The following is a 23,543-nucleotide window of genomic DNA, read 5'->3' on the forward strand; positions in this document are numbered from 1 at the left end:
GTGTGTGTGTGTGTGTGTGTGTGTGTGTGTGTGTGTGTGTGACTGTGGTGGAATAAATAGAGAGCGAAAGAGAGAGAGTGAAACAGAGAGAGAGAGAGTTATGTTCATGTGTGTGTGTATGTGTGTATGCATTACAGTATGTGTGTGTGTGTGTGTGTGTGTGTGTGTGTGTGTGTGTGTGTGTATGTGTGTGTGTTTCTGTGTGTGTGTATCTGTGTGTGAAGGTGGGGGTAGGGTTGGGTTGTACATTACCTCTGTACTTGTATCGCTTTATAGATGTGCATTTCCAGAGATCAGATACGCGTCCCACTGAAGCTCCTATCTGTTGCTGTGCGCTGGACTGGGGCTGTGAATCTGTGCCTGAGCATTATCACACGGGGGAGCCGAGGCTGTCTCTCCTGCTCACACCCTGATGATGATGACAGTCGTGTGACAGTTCCATTTTATTAAAAAATGATAAGCACCTCTAGTGCTCCCTGGTATTTGAGTGAAATGAGCGTCACACTGCCTTCACGGGGTATATGAGTAATGCACACGTCTCCTTGCAAGCCTCATTTTCAGAACAGTGTAATTGTGGCGCTAGGGGATAGATCACAGTCTTGAGGATATTATTTAATGCCCTGAAGTGTCTTGACTATCTGTCTAGTAATCGGACTGTCTGTCCATCCGTCAGTGTTTTGCTGTCTTCCTTTGTTCGGCCATTTATCTGTCGTTCTCTCTGTGTGACTGTTTTTGTGCCATTCAGACTTGTCTCTGACTGTCTGTCAGTTTCTTTGTCTTTGACTGTTTGTGCATTTTCTTTGTTTCTTGTCTTTCACTTTTCAACATGGTTGTGTGTTTACGCTGTGTGATGTTTTTTGTTTCGTTTCAAATGTGCTTACCTTTCATGTGGTGGAGTTGATGGTGTGCTCTGCTCTAACATAAAATGTCTCTCGGGGGGCAAAATTGTCAAAGTCACACTCTCCAGACAGCAGACTGAAAGAGAGACACGCAGAAGACAGTCAGATAGACAAACAAAAATATGACAAGCAGGCTGACAAGAAACAACTGAGACAGACACGCAGACAGACAGCCAGCCAGCCAGACATACAGACAGCCAGCCAGCCAGACAGACAGACAGACAGCCAGACAAACAGCCAAGCAAGCAGATGTAGTGTCAGTAAGGTGTTACAGACATGCAGGCAGACACATGAACAGTGACAGTGTTGACAGCCAGAAATAAAGGCACATGTAAAGCCAACAGCCACAACACATCAGGGCCAAGAGGCTAATGAAGAGGCATTGCTAAGATACCATTCCGACAGGCTGGCAGATTGACATACACTGGCGAGCTTGTCTCCACTGCCTGCCTGACCGCCTGTGCGTGTGGTCAGTCTAATTGTGCGTCTCTCTCACCTAATCCCGCCCCCCCCCCCTCTCTCTGGTCTGTCCCACAGGGCCGCTCAGAAGCTGAACCTCTCCAAGCGGAAGAAGCCCCAGCCGCCGCCGCCGTCGCCGCCCGACCCCGACGAGCCCGCCTTCTACACCGAGGGCTTCAGCGCCACCCTGCAGCTCTCGCCGCCCGCCGTGCCGCCATGCCTCCTCCGGGCGGGGTCAAAGGTCAAGGACACCCCCGGGGTGGGAAAGGTGAGACGTGCCGACGTGCCGACGAGACGTCGAGACGACGTCTGCGGGAAGTCCCCCGCTTCCCCAGACTTCCGCTGCTCGAAAATAGGGGTCGTTGGGTTTAGTCCAGCGGTCTGGTCAGTAGTTTTTTGGCACGCCAGGGCTTCATTGTGTCTGCTACTCAGACCATAGGTTATGCTTTGATGCAAGCTGTGGCACAGCTGCTGAAATATTCCAGTCTGCACTGCTGCAGCAGCAGGTCTCTCTTTGGCACAGAGACACATCCGAGTTCTTTATCGCCCGTGAAAAAAATCTGGAACGTTGACTCCTTAACTGGGCCCGGCATGTCTCTCGTTGTCTTTGCATTGAGATGTAGACGACTCTCTCTCTCTCCCTCTCTCTCTCTCTCTCTCTCTCGCGCAAAGGGTCGTAATCAAGTAGGACTACGCTGAAGTATTTCATTTTCTCAACACATTCAAGTGCGTGGCTTAAAGCCTAAGTAGATTTGAGAAAGGGCATTACATGGCGTGTGTGTGTGTGTGTGTCCTCTGTGGTTTTAAAATATCAAGTGTGAAGTATTACATGCGTGTGCGCTCCAAGGATACCCTCTTTACCACTCCTCACTGTGCCTGTCAGTCTGAGGGCATGAGAACTGCACAGCAGCACATGCCTGGGCTCAGGCTGGCCTCGTATATATTTATAAATATATACATGTACGCACACATATACAGGGGGGGTATATTAAGCGCATGGATCTTACGGTAACATTGCTGGCTGCTAGCAAGGTTAGCTCGACTCAAAACACTGGAGGACACGTCACTGCAACTTGCGTGGTGTGCAGATTCCCAGGGACCCTGTTTGTAAGACCCTGAGCCAGAGGAGGCTGGAAGGACACTCGGTGCAAATAGGTCAGTGCTGTGGCAAAGCCGTGTCCGGTTTTAACTCCACTGCACAACTGCGCGTCCTGCGGTGCAATAGTCGCATGCATGCATAGATGGCCACGTTTGAATTTCGAATGTTGTTGTGTTGCTTTTCTTTCTTTGTTTACTTCTGTTTTTGCTTTAGAGGATGCTAATTGTGATGACCTGGACAAAAGGTTCGGTTTAGAAAGTAAAAGCTGTTTTGGGTGGTCTTGCCTAATCCGGTCTCTGGAGCAGCTGATTTGACTTACTCCTTTACCTCCTCCTGCTTAATGGCCTTAGAGCTGCGCTAATGAAGCAGATCTAGCTGATTGACCTCGCAGCTCTCCTGGGAGCCCTTCTCCTATCAGAACCTGGAACACACACCTCTGTGTGTGCCGTCCTGCTTATATATATATGTGTGTGTGTGTGTGTGTGTGTGTTCCTGCATGTGTGCGTGAGCGTGTGTGTGTGTGTCCATGTGTCGGTGCGTGCGTACGTGCGTGTGTGTGTGTTCGTGTGTGTGCCTGTGTGTGTTCATGTGTGTGTGCGTGTGTGTGTGTGTGTGTGTGTGTGTGTGTGTGTGTGTGTGTGTGTGTGTGTGTGTGTGTGTGTGTGTGTGTGTGTGTGTGTGTGTGTGTGTGTGTGTGCGTGCGTGCGTGCATGCAGCAGCCCTTCCCAGATGATGTTCTGCAGACGATGACTCCATGTGTGTGGAATCCCAGCCCCGCGTGCCCACATGAGCTCCTCCGGGCAGCGCCGACTTGTTTGGATCTGCTGAGCCCCGGCGCGGCGTCAATGCCTCATTGACTTCAGCATGGCCGTCTATGGCGGCATTATCGCCAATGCCCGTCGCGCCGCCTCGGCTCGGCTCTGAAGGAGGTTTTGATAACGGGCTGCCCTGATTCCCAGGCTGCCGGGATTCCAAAGAGGCCCGTGCCATATGCCAGCCAGCATTCCTCCCCGGAGTGAGTGGCAGTCCGGGGGAGTGGGAGAAAAATGTGTCGGAACGCTGGGAGATGCGGGCTGGTGATGGCCATTGCTGGGAATGTTCCAGAACCAGAACGGGGGATCTGTCACGGATGGACTGCAAAACACCGAGGCTGATTGTTGTGGGTGGGATACAATGAGTTTTGAAAATGGAGGAATTCATAACACAATTAATCTGATGGCATTAATTCATACAGAAGTATGCATGTTTTCAGATCATTAATCCGGAGAGAATAGACGGCCTGTGTCACAATTCAGATAACTCTGGCTCATATCTTACCTAGAACTGGCAATGCCATTCCAGTGGAAAGTTCACACGTAACTCCTCCACGCCAATACAATATGGTGTTACTCACACTTCCATGTTGAGAATGTAGTTCTCCGTGGTCTCAGTTCTGATTAAGAAAGCTTAAGATCGGGTGGTTGCACCCAGGAGCCAAACATCTCTAATTGTTATGGAGCCGAGCAGGTTCTGGTGGGAATGATTTAACAAAGTGAGAGGCACTGAAGCCTGACTTAATGATAACTCGTGCTTTTTCCATCCAAACACACGCATACAAATCCTCTCGTACGGCCTCCTGTTACTGCCTGATTACTGCCAAGCCTTCGATTTTCTTTTATTACTTCTGAAGTTGCAGTCGTTACTGAGCTTATTTAATTTTGTGGACTCACTCGTGGGTCCAACAAACACACATGCTCGGGTCTTAACGGAGGCGTCGAAAGTGGCTGAAAAACCTCGGAGTAACTTTATGTGAGGGCCCCTGTTTCATTATCACACCGAGTTTATGGTTCCTGCCAGTCTTCACCTCACCTGTCTCCTCATCACGCATATCTGAGCTTTGTTTGTCTTGCTCTTGTTGCGTTTTGGCAGAGCATCAGATGAGTAGTAGTCGGAGAGTTCATTGTCAAATCTCTGGCTCGGCTACGCTACTTGTCGGAGATTATACCGCTTGAAGAGATTATGCTAAAGTGGATTAGGTACCCTCCTGATTTAGCAACCCCCACCCCACACACACACACACACACACACACACACACACACACACATAAACACAGGTCAGGGATTCTAAGGACAAGCCGTGTGTGTGATTAGCGGAGAGAGGTGAGGTGTCTCTAAGTCACCAGCGCAGCACATGACTTGCGCTCAGACGCCCAGGGCCCACCTCGGCGGTGGAAAGCACTGCGCTCGTAATAGTTTGACTTCGCCAATCGCACGTGCTGCAGGCCTGACCGCTCATTCCGCTCAAGTTAGCTGATCCCTTTTTGCTCGCGCGGCACGGGGTCTGGGCTCTGGAGAACAATGTAGGCCTTTCACTGTTGAGCGGGGTTGGAGCGAGTAAAATACGGCTGTGTGTGTGCGCCGCAGACTTGGCTGGCCCGGAGTTGACCCTCACAGGAGTTATTCGAGCAGGTGATCTCACATTTGGCACAGACTCAGAAAGTATGGCAAGATTGCATTTAGATTGGAACTTGCAAAATGGTCGCTGTAAGCAAATGGACCACAACGTGCCTGCCCCTACATCTGTAGTGATGTGCTTTTTTATGACTTAAGAGAGCAGGTTGCAGGGCCAAAGGACCAGAGGCAATAACTTTAACATCGCAAGAGATGAAATCTTCATAATGTGATCACTGTGGCGATAACAAACAAAAAATGCATCTTGTTAAAAAAAATAGACGTGGGCTTGAAGTCAGGTTTTTGTCGGTAAGCAACTCACTCAAAACACATTGCGCCTGACCCCTAAAACAGAGACATGACAGGCGCGAATCAAGCCTAGTCGAGCGCACCGTCGTCGTTGGGTAGGATTACAAAAAAACACAGGCAGCTGCCTGCCGCTAATGAGTCTTTACACCGCGGAGTCGGCTGGATGTAAAACAGAGCCTAATTAGGCCCGGTGAGTGTCAGCGCATCCGCCGCCGCCGCCGCACAAAATGGAGCTCGCACAATGGGCCTCTGTAGCAGAGAGGCAGAACGAGCCAGCAAGAGCCCTCTGCTACAGGTATAATGGGGGAATAGAGGAAGAAAATGGCAAAGAAAGAAAGAAAGGAGAGTCGTTTGGAGGTCCGGATAGATGGAGGGAGGGAGGGAGGGAGAGAGGGAAGTAACTGGAGCAGAAGGAGAGAGAGAGAGAGAGAGAGAGAGAGAGAGAGGTAAGAGGAGGGAAGTGAAAGAGAGAGGTTGGAGAGGGGGGTAAGATTTGAGGCTAGGAGGAAGAAGAGAGAGTAGTTGAATGGTGGACGTGGAGAGGGCTGAGAGGGAGGGTTTGGTGCCTCAGCCTTGATGAGAAAACACTTGTGTATTGCAGGATATGTGGGTGTAATAACATGAGACTGGACCCTGGCCGTAATAAGGGTGGTCAATCAGGTTTAATTGGCAAAACAGTATGCCGCTTGTCTGGTAGCTTGTTGCTCCTCAGTCTCGAGTGGCAGAAATTGCCGGGTTGTTGTAGGCTGCCGTGTTGCAGTGCTCTCAGTATCAGAAGATTAATTACGATTTTTGACAGCTCACTGCCCTTCAATCATTAGGAAGAGTCTTCTTTTATGTGTGGCGGCTTCCTCCGCGTTTGAGAAATAATCGAGAACTTGCCCTTGCCTTTTTTCCATCAAGAGAGTAAAAGTCGAGACGGGAAATGAAGTTATCTGCAGCCCTGCATCTCATTTCTCCACGCGCGTCGGGGTGCGGCGCGCGAATAGCAATTCCATCCTCCCGCTCCGAACGCAAGGGCCCTCATTGTTTGCAATTGCATTTCTTTTATCTACAGCGCCACGGCAATAAAACTCGGCCGGGCTCTCTATTGTTGCGCCGGCCACAGCCTGCCTCTCCCTGGTGGCCATAAAAAAAAAGCTGAAATAGCGAACAGGGAATGTCCCGGCGCGTTACCGCTGCCTCAGAGCACACGGAGAGTAAATTGGGCCGCTAAATCAGAAGGGAGGGCTGGGGGATGTGGCGCATCAGCTTCCTGCCACAAGTTTGTTCAGGTGCTGTTTGTTTGTTTAGCCTTCCGTGGGCCGCTGATGAGGAAATTATGGCCGGTGTATATATAGTAAATGCACCCATATATATACATATAGGCTTGTTTACCTCTCTCTCTCTCTCTCTCTCTCTCTCTCTCTCTCTCTCTCTCTCTCTCTCTCTCTCTCTCTACTCCTCTCTCTCTCTACTCCTCTCTCTCTCTTTCTGTCTCTCTCCCCCTCTCTCTATACGGCATCTCTAGCGATGTGTTGTAAAATAGGACAGTTAAAGTCAGCTTGGGATATCACTTGCTTGCGAGGCCATTGAGCAAACTGATGTGTAATATAGTATGCCGAGCGGGGTTCTCCTGTGGCCCCGCTGCGGTTGTTTTCCCGTGGCAAAGACGATTCTCATGTCAGATCTTTGTTGACTCTAATGGAGGGTGGCACGACAAGTGAGCCGAACTGCACAGGGACGCCGATCCTGCTTGGGCTGCCGCCGTGCATGAAAGCAAGCGGAGGAAGAGCCTTGAAGAACCCTTTTGAAAGAAAAGCGTTGTTTTTTTGTTTTTTTGTGCTTCTCACATGAGGCTTCCTGCTGTGAAGACAGATGCATGTTTTTCTCTCTTCCAGAGACCTAATTAAATTAGGGTCAATAGAAGAGGAAGTATTAGCGGCAGCTGTTTTAATAGGGCCGTCCCTTCCCCTTTCGCAGGTCCAGTCGGCGGCTTCCTCCCCCTGATCCCTAATCCAGACGTGTTCCTGTGCACAGATTAACTCTTGTGCGTCACCGTGCAGACTCCAAAATGCAGACACTACCTGTTCCCGCTGCGCTCCCAAACACAAACACCCCCAATATATGTGGGTGGTTAAGGCTTCCTTATCCATTGCGTAAATTGGTCTCTTGTGGGGGAAGTGCCACTCCCTTTATTAAAAAAAAAGCTTGTTCTCCATTGGAAAACATTCATTGTTTTTTTTGTAAAACAAGTACATCTTTGAACTGGTGGGTACACCATTCTAGTAAGAGCTCTCTTTGTCTCGTTTGGGGATGTGCTAGAGTAGACGGCTTAGCCAGACCCCCAGAGATTGGCCCAGTGCATTACCTCATCGTTGGCCCAGTTCCAGGTCACTAGATGGATTTATCCGCACTCCGAAGGTGGGCCACCCCACGAAACCAGATTACACATTAGGTACAGCTCAGGTTTTTTAGCCTGGTGTTGTCATCGTCATGCACTCCATTAATTTCCAAATGAGCCATATTCACCGTTTAAAGAGGCCGTTAACATTTAGCAGATCACTCCAGTTGTTATTTAGTTTCGAGTGGCGATGCAGCCGCACTGTTGCGCGCTCATCCTCGTTTCCCTTATCAGGTGGCACTAGAATGGGAATTTATGGAAGCTGATATTTACAGTTTGCATAATTCCAATTATATGAAAGGTCTCGAGCGTTTGCGAGCGAATTCATTGTGAACTATGGCTGGTGGAGTCTCCGTTTAATGATGGGAAGTCTAATTGCATCTGTACAATGGAGGGTGCGTTTATTGCTCCACAAAGCATCGTGCCCCAGCTGAGGCCAGTGCATCAGCGTGGACGAACGCGCGGAGTTGTTTGGTCAGCAGGCGGGCAGTTATGGCGCTCGTGAAAAAAAAAGAGCCCCTGCGCCAGGACTGACTTTGAGATTTCTTCATCCTCCTCCTCCTCCTGCAGATTCAGCAGATTTCCTGATGGGCTGCTTTCAAAAAAAGAAAGAAAGGAAAAAGGAAAGGGAAAAAGAAAGAACATGACAAAGAAAGGCAAAGGGAGAAAAGAAACTCTGGAGAATTAGACCTGTCAAGAGTTGAGTGGGTAGTGTTAAGCCAGCTGTATACTTTTACACCCACCCATTGTTTTGCCACTCGAAAATCCATCCAGTTTCGCTGTTCCTCCCCCGTTCCTGGCCGGTTTACGAGCTGGCGGTTCCACTTGGCCGAGGGTTGTTTGGGGAGAGGCTCTCGCGTGTCCGTCAGGCCCACCCCCAAAGTGTCAGTTGATCGTCAGGAGGCTCGCGGCCGCCATGCTGCAGTCGGACTGGAGAGAGAGAGATATTCCTGGGGCGCTTGGGAAGATGGAGGAGGAGTGGCTGGAAATCTGAAGCAACAACTCTCCCACCGCCAACTTGTATGCCATCCAAACACCACCATGAGTGTGTGTGTGTGTGTGTGTGTGTGTGTTTGTATGTATGTGTGTGTGTAAAGGGGTGTTAATCCTCGAATCCCTGGCAGGGCAGCTGAAGGACGTTAGCGTGGCATGCTGCGCACAGTGCCACTCCCTCACGTTCACGCTGCCACGGTAGGGTCACCTGGGTCACTGCCATGGAAACGGTGAGCCGTCGGCGCTGACTGTGGAAACGCCTCCGCGGCTCGCTAATTAGTGTTAGCATTGGGGTGTCTGTGCGTCTCCAGCTGTTGTTTGATGTCTGAGGGGGGCGTTTTTAATGTTTTTTTATCGAGCAGCTGTTGTGATTCAACGCTCAAAGACCGAGGAGATGTTTGTTCGAACCGTGTTCGATTTTTCAAAACGTTTGAAGTCGCTGTTTGAAAAAAGTAATGGATAACATACATGACCACAAAGTTTCGACATTGAATTTGACGTTTGTCTGTTGTTTTTCGCATCGCAGGTGAAAGTGATGGTGCGGATATGTCCCGTGCCAGGATCTCCTGAGTCCATGTCCTTCCTGAAGGTGGACGGCCACAAGAAACAGCTGACTCTGCTGGAGCCGTCGCCCAATGCCCCCTCGACCTCCTCCGCCACTGCCCAGAGGCGTTCGGCCACCGCTCCAAAGATGTTTGCCTTCGATGCCATTTTCACCCAGGATGCCTCCCAAGTGAGTGTCCAGGGTTTTTTTTTACTCATTTCAACCAGGGGACATGGGGTTGAGCCCACTTGAAGTAGAAAACCTGTTCAAGCTGTGTTTTGGCAAGTCACAAATGCCCTCAACTGAAGTGAAAACAAAATGGAGACAGAATCTTAAGATGTGATAGTTGTATGTCCCCTTAGACCAGGAAACACAAAGCTCAAACATACTTTTCTGTGGTAAGGGTTCGTCATATATCATGAAATAAAACTGCAAATGAATCCACAGTACGTAACACCAGTTGTGCCAAATCCATTACAATGGACTGCAGGAGTGAAGACAGGAGGTTGAGGGCAGGGGTGTGTGTTTATATGTGGGTAGGGGGGAGATATCACCAAGACATGAGGGCGGGGGGGGGGGGGTGCCCTTTCCCATTCTTAGAAATCGAGGGGGCAACATTTGCTAGGCCTACAAATACTTTGAATGCCATCGCCTCCCAGAATATGCATGCGATCTTACAACAGGGTACGGGGTGGGGCAAGTCAGTGCTCTAAACAGAGATCAAAGTGTTCCTGGGGGGCACCCGGGTGAATGAGAGGTGTGTGGGGGAGTGTGCTTGGGAGGTATAGCGGCGTACGTGGCTCGATCACACACACACTAACTAAACCATCAGCCGGATCAGTGGCGCACACAGGAGGGGGGAAGAGGCACTAAGAGCAGATTGCGCCCCCGTGTTCCTCTTCCTTTCGCACGCCATGGGGGTTTGCAAAAGGTGCGGGGTGGTGTCGGATGAGGGGCGGGGGGGTGGCGGGGGAGGAGGTGGAGGGTTTCCTGTTGTACATCATCAACTCTGATGATCAGTGCGCAAAACAGACGGAAGCCTTTGAAGAGGCAGACATCAGAGCTTGGGGTCGTGCTGCAAGTCTGTCAAAACATTCACACTTGTAACACACACAGGCGCGCACACATACACACACACACACACACACACACATACTGTATATACACACACGCACACACACAAACACACTAGCACACACACATACCTGAGGCAATATGCCATAGTTTGAAAACTTTATCACGGAAATGGCACAGATTCTCTCCTCTCCTCCGTTGTAAGAGTAGAGCCCGCGACAGGTGGAGTTCTGTTGCAAGCTGTGGCAACACCCTGACAGCCCCAAGGGTGCGATCTATAATGAATATGTTTAGAAGATACAAGCAACTGGTTAGAGACCTTATTATGTGCGACAAACTTAGGGAGGGTATGCCGTGGGAGACGAAACAGCAAATAAAAAGTAGGGGGGATGAACATTTTAAAAGAGGTAAATTCAGCGCTCAGTTTCAAGATCATCACAAACATCATCAAACAATGAATACAGTCCATACTGCCTCATGTGATGCAATATAAAGAAAACTTCTTATATATCTCTCTCTCACACCCCATTGTTGTGTTGTCCTTAGGCACCGGCATCAATAAGTCTTTGAAGTCTGAGGTCTTGTTTTTGAAGTCTCCTAGCTATATTTTTTACCCTTATGTAATGGCCACTCTTTGGCCAAATTGTGTTTGCTGCCACTGGCTGAAGTTTTTTTTCTTTTCTTCCACTTGTGTTTCCCAGGCGGAGGTTTGCTCAGGGACTGTTGCAGAGGTCATCCAGTCGGTGGTGAACGGAGCAGATGGCTGCATCTTCTGTTTCGGCCACACGAACCTTGGTCAGTAGCACCACTACATCTCTAGCCTGACAAGGTCTCCTACACTGGGGATCTGTTGTAGGACACTAAGTTCAGACATCACACTTGGGCATCACTTTCCTTGAATGTTGTGTATTAAGTATGTGGTTGTTTGTGATGGCTATATGTCCTGGCGTTGTACTAAAGCAATAGTTGGTACAATGCCACAAAAGGAAACTTCATTAATTTCCAGGCATTCACTTCATTTATTCAGGAGATAATACTGCTTCTGTTGGTTATGTGGTGAGATCTTCTGTACACTCTGATAAGTGCTGTCGAGTCACCTGAGTTCAAAGAATGCGTTATCACGAAGAAAACTCAACTCGTCGTGACACTGGCTCAAATTCAGTTACCGTCACTGCCCGAAACCCTTGCTGTCTGAGAAGTGTAGTACAGCGACAATCTCCCCTGATGTGGAAAATTATGAATCACACACTCTAGGCATTCTATGAGCGCGTGTGGCCATCGGTCGGAGCGAAAAGCATGGCCACCGTTTCCAAAAATCCAATTTTAACCCCTACTGAACACACATCATGGCTAGTTGCATGCCTCCACCAATTCTACTCCGCTTTAATTAACTCCACCATTGTGTGCCGAACCCCACCAAAAAGTACAAAGCTCTTTTCCCCCGAATTCATTTTAGAAGGCATCACAATGACTGACAATGGCTAGGGGGATGCAGGCGGGGGGGGGGTCTGCGTTTTTGAACTGATTCTGAAGCCCTCTCAGAAACGGTCCCTGAGTGTTTTGTGTGAGCAGGGAAACTGTAGCTGTGAGCACTCTCTCACTCTCTCACACACACTCACTCTCTCTCTCTCTCTCTCTACCTCCCTCCCTCCCTCTCTTTCTCTCTTTCTCTCTCTCATCCCACTGTACGAGACTGCTTAATCAGTCGTGGCCGCGTACGGAATGTAAAGTAGGCTACTAGGATCATCTTTACGCTCTGTGTTTGTTAAGCATGCGAGCGAGCATTCCCCCCTCGTGTCCTCTGCTCGCTTGCTTCTGGTTTCCGGCCTTTGGCTCGACCCCCTGCTGAGAAGGTTAGCTTACCCCCCGCCGCGAGGCTGAGGACTCGTGTGTTTTCGGTTTGGGGCCTCGGCATCAGTTTCACTCGCGTACAGCGCCGAAATACCTCTAATTTATTTTATCTACACGAGCTTACCGTTTCTGCTTCGCTAATGCAGAGTTGAACCAGTGCCCATCTCGATCCATTTTTAGCCTCCATTGTATTACTGTATGTCGCTAGGCTATGGTAATATTATTCAACACATATGTGTCAGGAATACATATGGCAGGATTAGAGCGCCCGGGTTCCTTCGTTTTGAGATTTTAGAACGATTTGGAATTTATATGCTGCTGTGGTCCCCAGAAATTATGCACATTTACATTTGTGTAGTCTAAATGTGAACTAAAAGACCACCGACAGATTTGTATGTGGGTGTTTGTCAGTATATGCATATGGGTTCTGTGTTCATGTTTGTGTGTTTGTCAGTATACTGTATATATGAGATCAGTGTTTTTGTTGTGTCAGTATATATTTTGGATCTGTGTTTTTGTTTGTGTGTGGTTGTCACTACATACAGTATAAGGGATCAGTGTTTTTGTTTGTGTGCGAGTACCATATGAGATGGGTCCCAGTGTTGCTTCTGATTGTTGCTCCTAGTGCATATGGTATGCCGGGGTGTGCCTGCTTGGCATGTCCATCTGCATTACCACTTACCCTGCCCTGACCTGATCCCCCGCCACAGGCAAGACCTTCACCATGATTGGGCAGGACAGCACGACTCAGAGCCTGGGTGTGGCGCCGTGCGCGATCTCCTGGCTCTTCAAGCTGATCGAGGAGCGCCGGGAGAAAGCTGGCGCCCGCTTCTCCGTCCGCGTGTCCGCCGTGGAGATCTGCGGCCGTGACGAAGCCCTCACCGACCTACTGGCCGACCTCACGTCGGGCAGCGCGCAGGACAGCCAGTCCCCCGGCGTATTCTTGCGCGAGGACCCCGTCTCCGGATCCCAGGTATAGTACCCGCGGTCTCAATTGGTGCCTCTCATTTGGGCTTTTATACGTCCTCCCTTGCTCCTCGGGCCTCGATCCTCACTGATCTACATAAAGAATGATGGGGCGAAAACAATGGGATAGTCTATCCAGTGTTAGTTATAGATCAGTGGGAACGCCTCTCGAGGATCGAGCATCAAGGATCGAGGAGGCATGTTGAGAAGCACCTCAGGAAAGTGGACCGTGGTATCCTCTAGCTCTGCAGTTGGAGTGTTAGGAGGAGGGGGACACTGGTGATCTGCCCACTGCTCTCACAGGTCTTTCCTCCTTTTGTTAATTGAGCGAGAGCTTCCTCCCTCCGTGCGGTGACTTCATCATCTGACCTATTTTCCGTTGCCTCCTCACCTCTACCTTCCTCCTCCGCTCCCGTTAGTGTTGCTCTTAAGGGTGTCACCTTGGAGACCCGACTCTCAGAGCCAGAGATGTGGCCTCGCGGTCCAATTATCAGATTCTTACAATGGGGAAGTCTTCTCATTCATCCTCCCCCTCTATTTTAATTTTTTTGTGTTGATGCTCTGGCAATCTGCTTTCTTCCTTTTGTACTGCTTGCCTGTGAGGTTTACATTCTCACTGCTCTCGCTCTCTCTCTCTCTCTCTCTCTCGTCCTCTCTCTCTCTCTCTCTCTCTCTCTCTCTCTCTCTGTCCGTAGCTCCAGAATCAGAGTGAGTTGAGAGCGTCCACGGCGGAGCGGGCGGCCTTCTACCTGGACGCGGCCCTGGCCGCGCGGAGCACCAGTCGGCCGGACTGCGAGGAGGAGGAGCGCAGGAACTCCCACATGCTCTTCACCCTGCACGTCTACCAGTACCGCATGGAGAAGAGCGCCAAAGGAGGAAGTGAGTGTGTGTGTGTGTGTGTGTGTGTGTGTGTGTGTGTGTGTGTGTGTGTGTGTGTGTGTATGTGTGTGTGTGTGTGTGTGTATGTATGTTTATGTGTATATGTGTTTTGTATGTTTGTGGTTGTGTTTGTCTTAAGTCAGCCAGGGAGAGAGTATGTGTCTGTGTGTCTGTGTGTGTTGATATGAAGGTGTGTTTGTCTATGTTTTGGTGTTGTATGTTTGTGGTTGAGTTTGTCTTAAGGCAGTCAGGGATTGTTTGTGTGTGCGTGCGTGTTAAGGGATGAGGTATATAGTATGTAGATTCAGAATACAGTATGTGTTTATGTTTTTATGCTCGTGTATGTGTATTACTGGCATTACTATAAAAAGGCTGCTCTGCTTGTATTTTGGTCCGCTTGTGTGTTTATGCCTGCGAGCTTATTTCCGTGCGCTCGTCGGAGTGAGAGTGTGTGAGAGTGCGTGGGCGGGTGTTACTCAGAGAGCATGTTGTCATTTGTGAAACAGCTTGGGGAGGTTAGCACACTTGCTCATCACTGCGTCTCCATCACTGGCTTAATGAGCCTTCACTCACCTCTCCGAGGTTTAATTATTGGGCGTGGAACAAGTTGTCTGGGAAATCTTCCTATCTTCCTGGAAAATTATTTTTTCATTATTATTATTATTTATTAAAGAACATTATCTTTAAAGTTCGACTACCAGGGCACCAGAGCATATCATTTTCATACTGTAGCAACCCACTGTGGGATCGATGCTAGTGTGTCAATTCTTTCCCCCGTTTGTTGGAGCTCACTAGAAACCGCTCTGATCTGCACAATTCAAATGAGTCGGCGCGGCTTTCATCTCCTGCTCCCGGAACATATTTTGCATGCATCATTAGGATTAGAAGAAAGCCAGTTGCAGTGGGTTGCACAATCCTCGGCAGGTCTATTATCTCTCCGTCCAACTGAACATATATTAATTAGCTTCATTTGGTGCCACTGATAGCGGGGGAAACCAGAATACCAAGCACGGTGGGGGGGGTGGGGGGGTGGGGGGAGTCGCCGGCACATTTTCATTAGCGCTCCTGGCCCTACCTGTCAGTTGGGCTTCTCGACGTTAGCCTGGTCATTAGTATTTCACCACTGTCTCCGCTACTCTAGATGGGCGCTGGTCACAGCCGGAATAAATTTCAATGCATAATGAGGGTTGGGTCCTCTCACTTGGAATGTTTATAGACGGGCGCCAATGATGAGGAAGCTACTTAGCATTCCACTCCCATGGAGTGCTATCATTCCATACGCTCTGTGTTTCTGAGTCTTGCTGACGTGAGGTTAATTTTCGATGCTTGCTATTTAAAACAGGCACATTGCCGCTTTCCCTTCTGTGTGCACTTGACTTATTTTTGACCTGACTGACTTTTGAGTGAACCCAAAGCAATTTTCAAGAAAATATGATACTGGCCTTTCTGGTACTCTAGTTAGTCTTGGCTTATTTATTTATTTATTTCATAGACACCAACAAAAGGCACACTGGCTTCTCTCTCAAGTCAAAGACTAAAACTATCCCAAGTGAATTGTGAAGTTGATGTGTGGCACGCACAGAATGATGAGCAGTATGTTCTGAATGATGAGAGAAGACTAAGATAGTGAACGAGAGTTCAAAAGAGTCAGCAAGACTATTCGTTCTTAGATGGTGTCTTCTCTCATTGTGAAAGTGTGGAAGCGTAATCCTTCAATACCACTAGAGGTTTATCAGATTTGCATAAAATTGTATCTGAGTAGTGAACCGTGCGATTCAGCCAGGAAGTCATTTTGCACTGGCTCTAGTCCTATTAGACAGGAATCAGACAGTGATTCTCTAAAAAAAAACCTCTGCTATTCTGAGGCCATTAAATGGGCATTTGTGCAAGAACGATTGGATTTCCTTCTAAAATGTGATTGATTTTTTGTTTTGTTTTAATTTTTGTGTGTGCTCGCTCTTTCTTTTATAACGTGGAGACCAACTCATTTATTATCCTTGTCTCTTGGCAGTTGTAGAGCCCAGTACCAAGGTCATGGTTTTATCTCTGAGGAAGCACAATCTCTTTCTGCTGAATGTTAATTTTGCCTCCTCTAACTGCTCGCTAATAAGTCTTCCCTGTGCCTCTGGCAGTGTCAGGTGGTCGGAGTCGCCTTCACCTCCTCGACCTGGGCAGCTGTGAGTCCGACCTCAGCCAGACCCGCGATGGTGGAAGGGGACAGTGCCTGTCCCTGGGTGCCCTGGGCAATGTCATCCTTGCCTTGGCGAACGGAGCCAAGCACGTACCATACAGGTGCATGTTTGATTATGCTGTTTTGTGTAAAGAAATTGGTGTTTTTATGTCTGTGTGTGTGTGTGTGTGTGTGTGTGTGTGTGGAGGTGGTGGATGCGTGTTTGTGTGTTTGATACACAATGTGCATTTATGTTTCCCTGGCTGCAACCTTGTACATGTTGCCGATTCAATTCTCAGACAGATCAATGGACCCAATTAAGAGACTTGGAAGAGGGAAATGGCAAGCTGTGGGAGGCTGAAATGAATGGATGTGGGAAGTTATTGATGGCATTTAGATTCCAGATGCAAGACAAGGCTTTCCATTGGCACCCTGAAGGACAGACTTTAGATAGGCAGTTACTTTTAGATAGAAAGCCATTTATTCTTACTATTTGGCTAGAGAAATGTTAACACTTCAAATCCAGCACACCAAAAATATGAAAGGGCCTTTATCTTTCGGCCAAAGCCATAAAAATAACTATTTCTCTTATGGAATTCTGTTACACTGTGCCGAATGGTAGAAGCAATGTTTTTTTTTTTTGCCATGTTGTTTGCCTACAGCGAATATCTCCATTGCAGTAGGATCTGGTTGCTGTGATCATAAGGGAGTGAGGGTTGGGGGTTGGTTGGTTAGAGATGGCAGGGGTTGGCTTTTTTGGCTAACGAAGGGGCTGTTTTGATGAATAATTCAGGGACAGCAAGCTCACCATGCTGCTGAGGGAGTCCCTGGGCAACATCAACTGCAGAACCACCATGATTGCCCACATCTCAGACTCGCCAGCCAAGTTTGCCGAGACGCTCACCACCGTTCAGCTAGCCTCGCGTATACACCGCATGAGGAAGAAGAAATCTAAGGTTAGTGTTTGAATCTGTGGGTTCACATACAAATATTTGTCAATCTCTATGTGTGTTTTTGCTTGACTCTGTGTTGTTTTGTGGGTGATATTGTGTGGGTGTGCAGAACTCTGAGGGGCCTAAACCTGATAAGCAACAGTCTGGCTGGGGTTTTTATGTTGTTTCAAATGGCTTCACACTCAATTAGATCTTGTATAAGTGCCCTTGATTGATTATCCTAGGGTAAATAATAACTTACATTTCAAGCCATTCAGTGTTTGAAGTTGACATATTTTTGCCCTGTTACAGTAATAATTCAGGAAGAAATGTTCTCCAGTGTCTGTGCCAGCAAATCAATGGCTCCCTCCCATAGGGAGACTGTTATGCATCCAGATTAGTGCAGCATGCATTCACCATAATTAGGCAGATTGACGACATGTATTTATTCTTTTATAGATCGTAAAAATCATTCAGAAGCGTAAGTTGCCAGCCAATATATGTTAATGTCATTCATTGAAGCACTGTCTGTGTTGCCTGCACTTTTAACCTTTGATGATATTGACATGTCATTTTTAGAGGAACTAATATGCTGTAGAATCAATTGTGCACTGAAATCCAGCTACTGAATCAGCCATGAGCACTTCAATATCTCCAGCTTCCTAATGTATCCTATCCATACGGAGAATACTAGAATAGAGGAGCACCATTAATCAAGTGTGTGGGAACTGCACAGCAGCTCTGTGGAAAGACATGGTATTAACTAGTCTCTTCCCCTTCATTTCAGTATGCATCTAGCTCTTCTGGTGGGGAGAGTTCTTGTGAAGAGGGGCGGATACGTCGGCCAGCGCATCTCAGGCCATTCCACCCCAGGACAGTGGCCCTTGACCCAGACATGCCCTCGATGCTCTCCAGCGACCCAGACTACTCATCCAGCAGCGAGCACTCCTGCGACACCGTCATCTACGTCGGGCCTGGCGGAGCCCAAATCTCTGACCGCGAGCTCAGTGACAATGAGGGCCCCCCCGCCTTCGTGCCCATCATTCCCTCTTTGAATAGGAAGCGCGCAAAGGACAGTCCCTTGAGAGATGGGGATCATTTGAAGTGCAACACGTTTGCGGAATTGCAGGAACGTCTTGAATGCATTGATGGCAGCGAAGGGCCATCCACTTTCACAGTAGAGGGCAAGGGACCACAGGTAACCCCTAAGGTAACCCCCCTAAATAGTGGGGTCGGCAAAGCATTGGAGGAGACAGCATCTTCTGCCAGGACTGCTAAGAACTCTTTCCAAAAGCCTCCCCACGACACAGGGTCTACCCACCCTGCTCCCCTCAATCCTGAAAAGGAACATTCCAGAGCTCACTCAGACGGGGGCGCCTCTGAACCTAGCCAATGCGCAACAAGAGATTCAGAACCCGTAGTCCGAGAGAAGGTCTACCTCAACAAAGGACCTTTGCCAAAACCCAACACCTCCCCATCTCAAACCAGGTCCTCCAGGACAGCAGGTAGTCCTAGCAGTGGCCCTGCTGCACGGACGCCTCCCGTGGGGATGAGCCAGCAGGCTCTGAGACAGGGTGAGCAAGGGGGCTCTCCTGTCATGGAAAGAGCACACCACATGAGCAGAAGTCCCCTGGAGGTGAGCCATCTCAGAGCAGCTCTCAGGGGAAGGTGTCTAGAGCGGGATGTGCTAAGAACCACACTCACTCTTCAGCAACCTGTGGAGCTGAACGGGGAGGACGAACTGGTGTTCACAGTGGTGGAAGACCTGCCCCCTGGTCTTATCCCAGATAATGGCAGACCATCCAGTATAATCAGCTTTAACAGTGATTGCTCCCTACAGGCTTTAGCATCAGGATCACGGCCTGTTAGCATAATTAGCAGCATTAACGATGAGTTTGATGCCTACACTTCCCAAGTGGAGGCCTCCCAGGCAACCTTGGAGGCTGTCAGGCGATCGCAGGAAGACTTGTACACTTGCCACGGAAGTGGACAATCCTCGATTGGCTCTTGGCCTAGTGAGATGAGTGTGTGCACGCTTGACAATGAGGCAGTTCATTCGCCCAAAGGTCACATGCTGAAAGGTAGGAATGTGAGGGCAGACGGCACATCCTCTATCTTGGATTCACCTGGTGCGTTACGCATGGACCCCTTTTCTCAGAAAGGGGCCAAGAGTTCCTTGGGAGACAGTGGTATTTTCTTTTCAGAAGTTGACAGTGAGACAGCTAGTCCCTGCAGAGCATCCCTGAACAAGTGCCCAGCCTCTCCTGATACTACCAAAGCATTCCTAAAAGGCCCTAAATCAGCCAGAGCTAACACTCTGAACACCTCACAGTCCCCACAGTCCCACCATGGCTCCCACTCCTCGCTACCCAGGAAAACCAAACCTACCTCGTCTGTTGCTCCAGGCCCTAGCTGCAGCCGTGAGCTGCAGAGGCAAGACAGCAGATTGGAAGAGACATGGCTTCGCGGTGCCAGTGGGTCCTCAAATCCTAAACCCACAGACTCTGTATCTTTTGTTAAGTCACCAAGAAATGCCCTGAGTAGCATTCCGACCAGGAAACCCAATGGAAACAGCAACAGTGTTCCCCGTCCGCCCAAGGCGCAAGTCTCCTCTTCTACTCAAAGGGTGGTGGATGGCTGTGAAAGATCTAGCAGCAAGAAAGCCGACCCCTTGAGTAGGATGCCACAGCTTAGGCGGGGAGCCACCACTCTTGGGACTGTGTCTGTGCCTCATACTTCATCTGAATCTAAATGGGGCCAGGATGGGTTGCAAGGGACCAGCAGCCTAAGATTCTCCTCTTTAGGTAAAAGAGGAAATGGACAAAAGGCTAGTGGCCTGCCGAAGTCTGAAAGCATTTCCCCTCCTGCCCCACCCCTTCGGAAGTCTAGCCTAGACCAGAGGACGAGGATTGTTTTGTCTCCAAGTGCCTTGAGGTCAGGTAGCGATGCAGCCAAATCCTCACTTCCCAAAACCTCAGCCTCAGAGGAAGACTTTGATTCTGCAAGCTTCAAAACATCCAGTTTGAGGACGGCCTCTAGTCTGAAGGCACGAGGGGGCAAAGGTGATAATGGGAGGTACTTTGGTAGCCTGGTGTCCTTGGAACGATGTGACAGTCTTACTTCGGTGGTATCTAGACCAGGACTGTCAAGAGAGAACAGTGGTGCTAGCTTAGGAAGCACTGGCAAATCAAGTAGGATGGTTCCTCGTCTTGGGATACCCACTTCATCCTCAACTCCTACTGCAATCTCTCCACCATCCTCTGCCACCAGTGGAAGCAGACTTGGACATATCAAAGCCAGTATCAGCTCTCGAGCTATTGGTCCCAGTGGCACCAAAGCAAAGGTGCTGTCTGCGAGTGGCTCAAAGGCACTTAGTTCCTCCACCAAATCCCTTACGACTTCAGCTGCACGTAATGCCAGCCTGCCTCCATCAGGAAAGACGCCGACTCGTTCAGTGCCAGGTGCTACTGCAAAACCAGGCAGAGGCACCATCATGGGCACAAAGCAAGCGCTACGTGCCGCGAACAGCCGAGTTAGTGAGCTAGCCTCTGGTAGTCCCAAGAAACACTTGAAGGGCTCCGGAGACTCAGCAGATGGGAACGATGGTGCTACAAATCCCAGCGATACACCCACCCCTGCCTCTCTGCCTTCACCCTACAGCAAGATAACAGCCCCGAGGCGACCCCAGCGATACAGTAGTGGTCACGGAAGTGATAACAGTAGCGTTCTTAGCGGAGAACTTCCACCCGCTATGGGCCGCACTGCCCTGTTCTACCACAGCGGAGGTAGTAGTGGATATGAGAGCATGATCAGAGACAGTGAGACTACAGGCAGCGCCTCTTCTGCACACGACTCTATGAGCGAGAGTGGAGTCTCGACGTCCAGTCGAGCAAGGGCTTCTAAGTCACCCAAGAAAAGATCAAACGGTAAGCTTTTGTTATCACTACTAATAATCAGATAATCATAATACAGACATATGTTGTTCTTAGCAGGGTTGAAAGAGACCATGTATTGGCAAGGCCAGGTATCCACTTTCAACTTACTCATGCAGTGTTGTATTTATCTCTTTGAAGATTCTCAATGTCAGGATTCTCAGTACACAAAATTGTTGTCCGAAAAATGTGTACAGAAAGGAAACATTAAATTAAGTTAGATGTTTCTAAGATAGGAATTGACACTCCTGGCTGCCATCCATAATGCATAGAGCAGTTTCAGTTTGCTAAGAGATAGTAGTTCTGAATTCAACTCACAGTATAAGTTATACAGGTAGTGTGTTTAGTGCTCAACTCTTATCCTCATCCCTATCACAAATCTCCATATTTTTCTGTGAACGGAAAGTGTATCACTACTTTGCGCCAGGTATTTTGCTAGATTTATGCATCCGTCTGCTCTAATACTCGTTTGAGGTATCAGCCAAAGTTGCTGTCTTGCCCTCAATGCATATGTAATCAGAGGCTCCAAGAGAGCGGTGGCTTTTTGCAACGGCCTTTTTTTTCCCCTCCCGCCTGATCTACTGTGACCGTTCTGTTCTGCAGCCTTCATAAATATTTAAAAGGCAGGGCTTTGCAGAAAAAACTCCAGGATATTCCTGGCACACTGCCTGTTCTATAAAGAAACGCTAGAAAGCCTTTTGACCCTTCTGACCTTCTCCTTCCTCCAGGCCTCCAGAGGCGAAGGCTGATCCCTGCCCCTCTGCCGGACACATCCTCCCTGAGCCGCAAACCCGGGGCAGCGGGCCAGTGGGTGGATTTGCCCCCCTTGGGTGGCACCCTGAAGGAGCCCTTTGAGATTAAAGTGTACGAGATTGATGATGTGGAGAGGCTCCAGAAACGCAAGGAGGGGATGGGTGCTGAGGTAAGGCACAGATCTCACCATTCTGACTGAAAAAGAATCACAGTGTTCTTCTAAACGATGCCCACATTAGAGGTTTTGTTGAATGTTTTCTATTAAAATATAGACATTGAGGAGGTGCGGAAACTTAAGACATGAATAAAGCCCATGGGACCAGAAGTAGGAAATAGTAAAAGGATTCAAACTCAAACAGAATACTAGTGTAGGGTTCTTCAAACACGGAGCCATGGAGAAGCTCTGTGAGGCATGGAGGTTATCAGTTAAACTGTTACTGACAATAGCTTAATTGATTTGGGTAAAACTAATAGCTTGCGTGTGCAACCCTGCCATTTGAATACTGGGTAGGGAGGACGGAGGGACGGAGACAGAGAGAGAGTGAAAAAAAAACAAAGAGAAAAAGAGGGATGGAGGTGCTGCGAGTGATGAATGAAGACTGGGCCCTCACTATCAGAGGCTTGCCTGATCGCTCTTTATGGTGCACTACCCTCCCCACATCCACGGGTCATTAACCGTACCCACGAGTCAAACACGGTCGCCCAGCCAATTGTGTGTAGAAGTCAAGGGGAAAAGACATTAACTCAGCTGAATGGCACCGTGATTTATTTTCAATTAGGAAAAGATGATCTTCAATTCGTCTTTGAGAGCCTGGCGGTCCATGCACGAAAAATGGAGAGGGGAAAAAATTATAGTGTGTGCATGTGTGTGTCTAAATGTGTGTCTGCGTGTGTCCGTGTGTGTGTGTGTGTGTGTGTGTGTGTGTGTGTGTGTGTGTGTGTGTGTGTGTGTGTGTGTGGCCATCTCTAAGCAAGGCTTTGTGTTTGTATGAAACTGAGATAGCAAAAGAAAGAGAAAGAGAGAGAGAGGGAGCGAGTGAGCGAGAGAAAAAGAAAGAAAGAAAGACTTCTTCATTAATGTTTTCCTATTATCTTTGCATTAGCATACTCTTATGCATTTTTCTCTCCCCCTCTCCCTCCCCGTACTCCTACGTCTCTGACAGCCATTTCAGGATGTTGAAAAGGTACGTTGATTAGAAACGATGGATGTGACTTGACTTGGGAAAGTGCATTGAGGAATCACAATGGTGGTGGCGGTGGTGGTGGTGGTGGTGGGTTGCTGCAGAATGATTCAATTTAGTCAAGCCAAATCAACCTTGACATAAAACCAATAATGAAATTACAGTAAAATCTCCATGTGCATGGACACTACAGCATGAAGGGTTAGGGTGAGACCTCCTTGCCTAGAGAGCAGCTGACTGTGGTGGAGACGCTGCCAGGCGCTGGCAGGAACTGATCCAGAGTCAGCCGCTATCTATGGCAGCATGCAGCGTCTGAAAAACTCACAGCAACATAGTAAACACTCCAGGATAATCTGTACCTGCGACACTACCTGCCAGCAACCTGTCCCTCGTGGCCTTGTCCCTAGCTAATCCTCACACAAACGTTTTTTTTTTCCCCCTTCTTCTTCTCCCTGGGAGATTAGGGGCGAGTGAGAGATTAGTTTGGCTGCTAATTTTATTCCCTGGCTCGTCTCTAATTAATCCAGCCAGTCTACAGAAGCTAAGTCTCCCGGTGGGTTAGCCGCCCCATGATTCAATTTGACCTAATCCCCAGCGGTATAAATGCACTTCCGCGTCGGGCGCGGCCGATTTACCACAAGGCACACGGTGCAGACCCAACGACGGTCAGGTGTATCCTGGCAGCGTCC

At 48.9% G+C, this 23,543-nt stretch overlaps 1 protein-coding gene across 1 annotated transcript in view; it reads left to right on the forward strand.

The window, feature by feature from the left end:
- Window positions 1–23,543, forward strand: part of kif26aa (kinesin family member 26Aa) — a 92,046-nt gene that overhangs the window by 62,818 nt on the left and 5,685 nt on the right. The window contains exons 6-15 of the mRNA XM_062551377.1: window positions 1,437–1,626; window positions 9,099–9,305; window positions 10,892–10,985; window positions 12,752–13,014; window positions 13,703–13,886; window positions 16,019–16,178; window positions 16,850–17,012; window positions 17,776–20,914; window positions 21,649–21,842; window positions 22,837–22,857. Of these exons, the coding sequence (XP_062407361.1) occupies window positions 1,437–1,626; window positions 9,099–9,305; window positions 10,892–10,985; window positions 12,752–13,014; window positions 13,703–13,886; window positions 16,019–16,178; window positions 16,850–17,012; window positions 17,776–20,914; window positions 21,649–21,842; window positions 22,837–22,857 (4,615 nt within the window). The remainder of the gene's footprint in view (window positions 1–1,436; window positions 1,627–9,098; window positions 9,306–10,891; window positions 10,986–12,751; window positions 13,015–13,702; window positions 13,887–16,018; window positions 16,179–16,849; window positions 17,013–17,775; window positions 20,915–21,648; window positions 21,843–22,836; window positions 22,858–23,543) is intronic.

The sequence above is a fragment of the Sardina pilchardus genome, chromosome 12 (genome assembly GCF_963854185.1).
Source record: "Sardina pilchardus chromosome 12, fSarPil1.1, whole genome shotgun sequence".
Lineage (NCBI taxonomy): Eukaryota > Metazoa > Chordata > Actinopteri > Clupeiformes > Clupeidae > Sardina > Sardina pilchardus.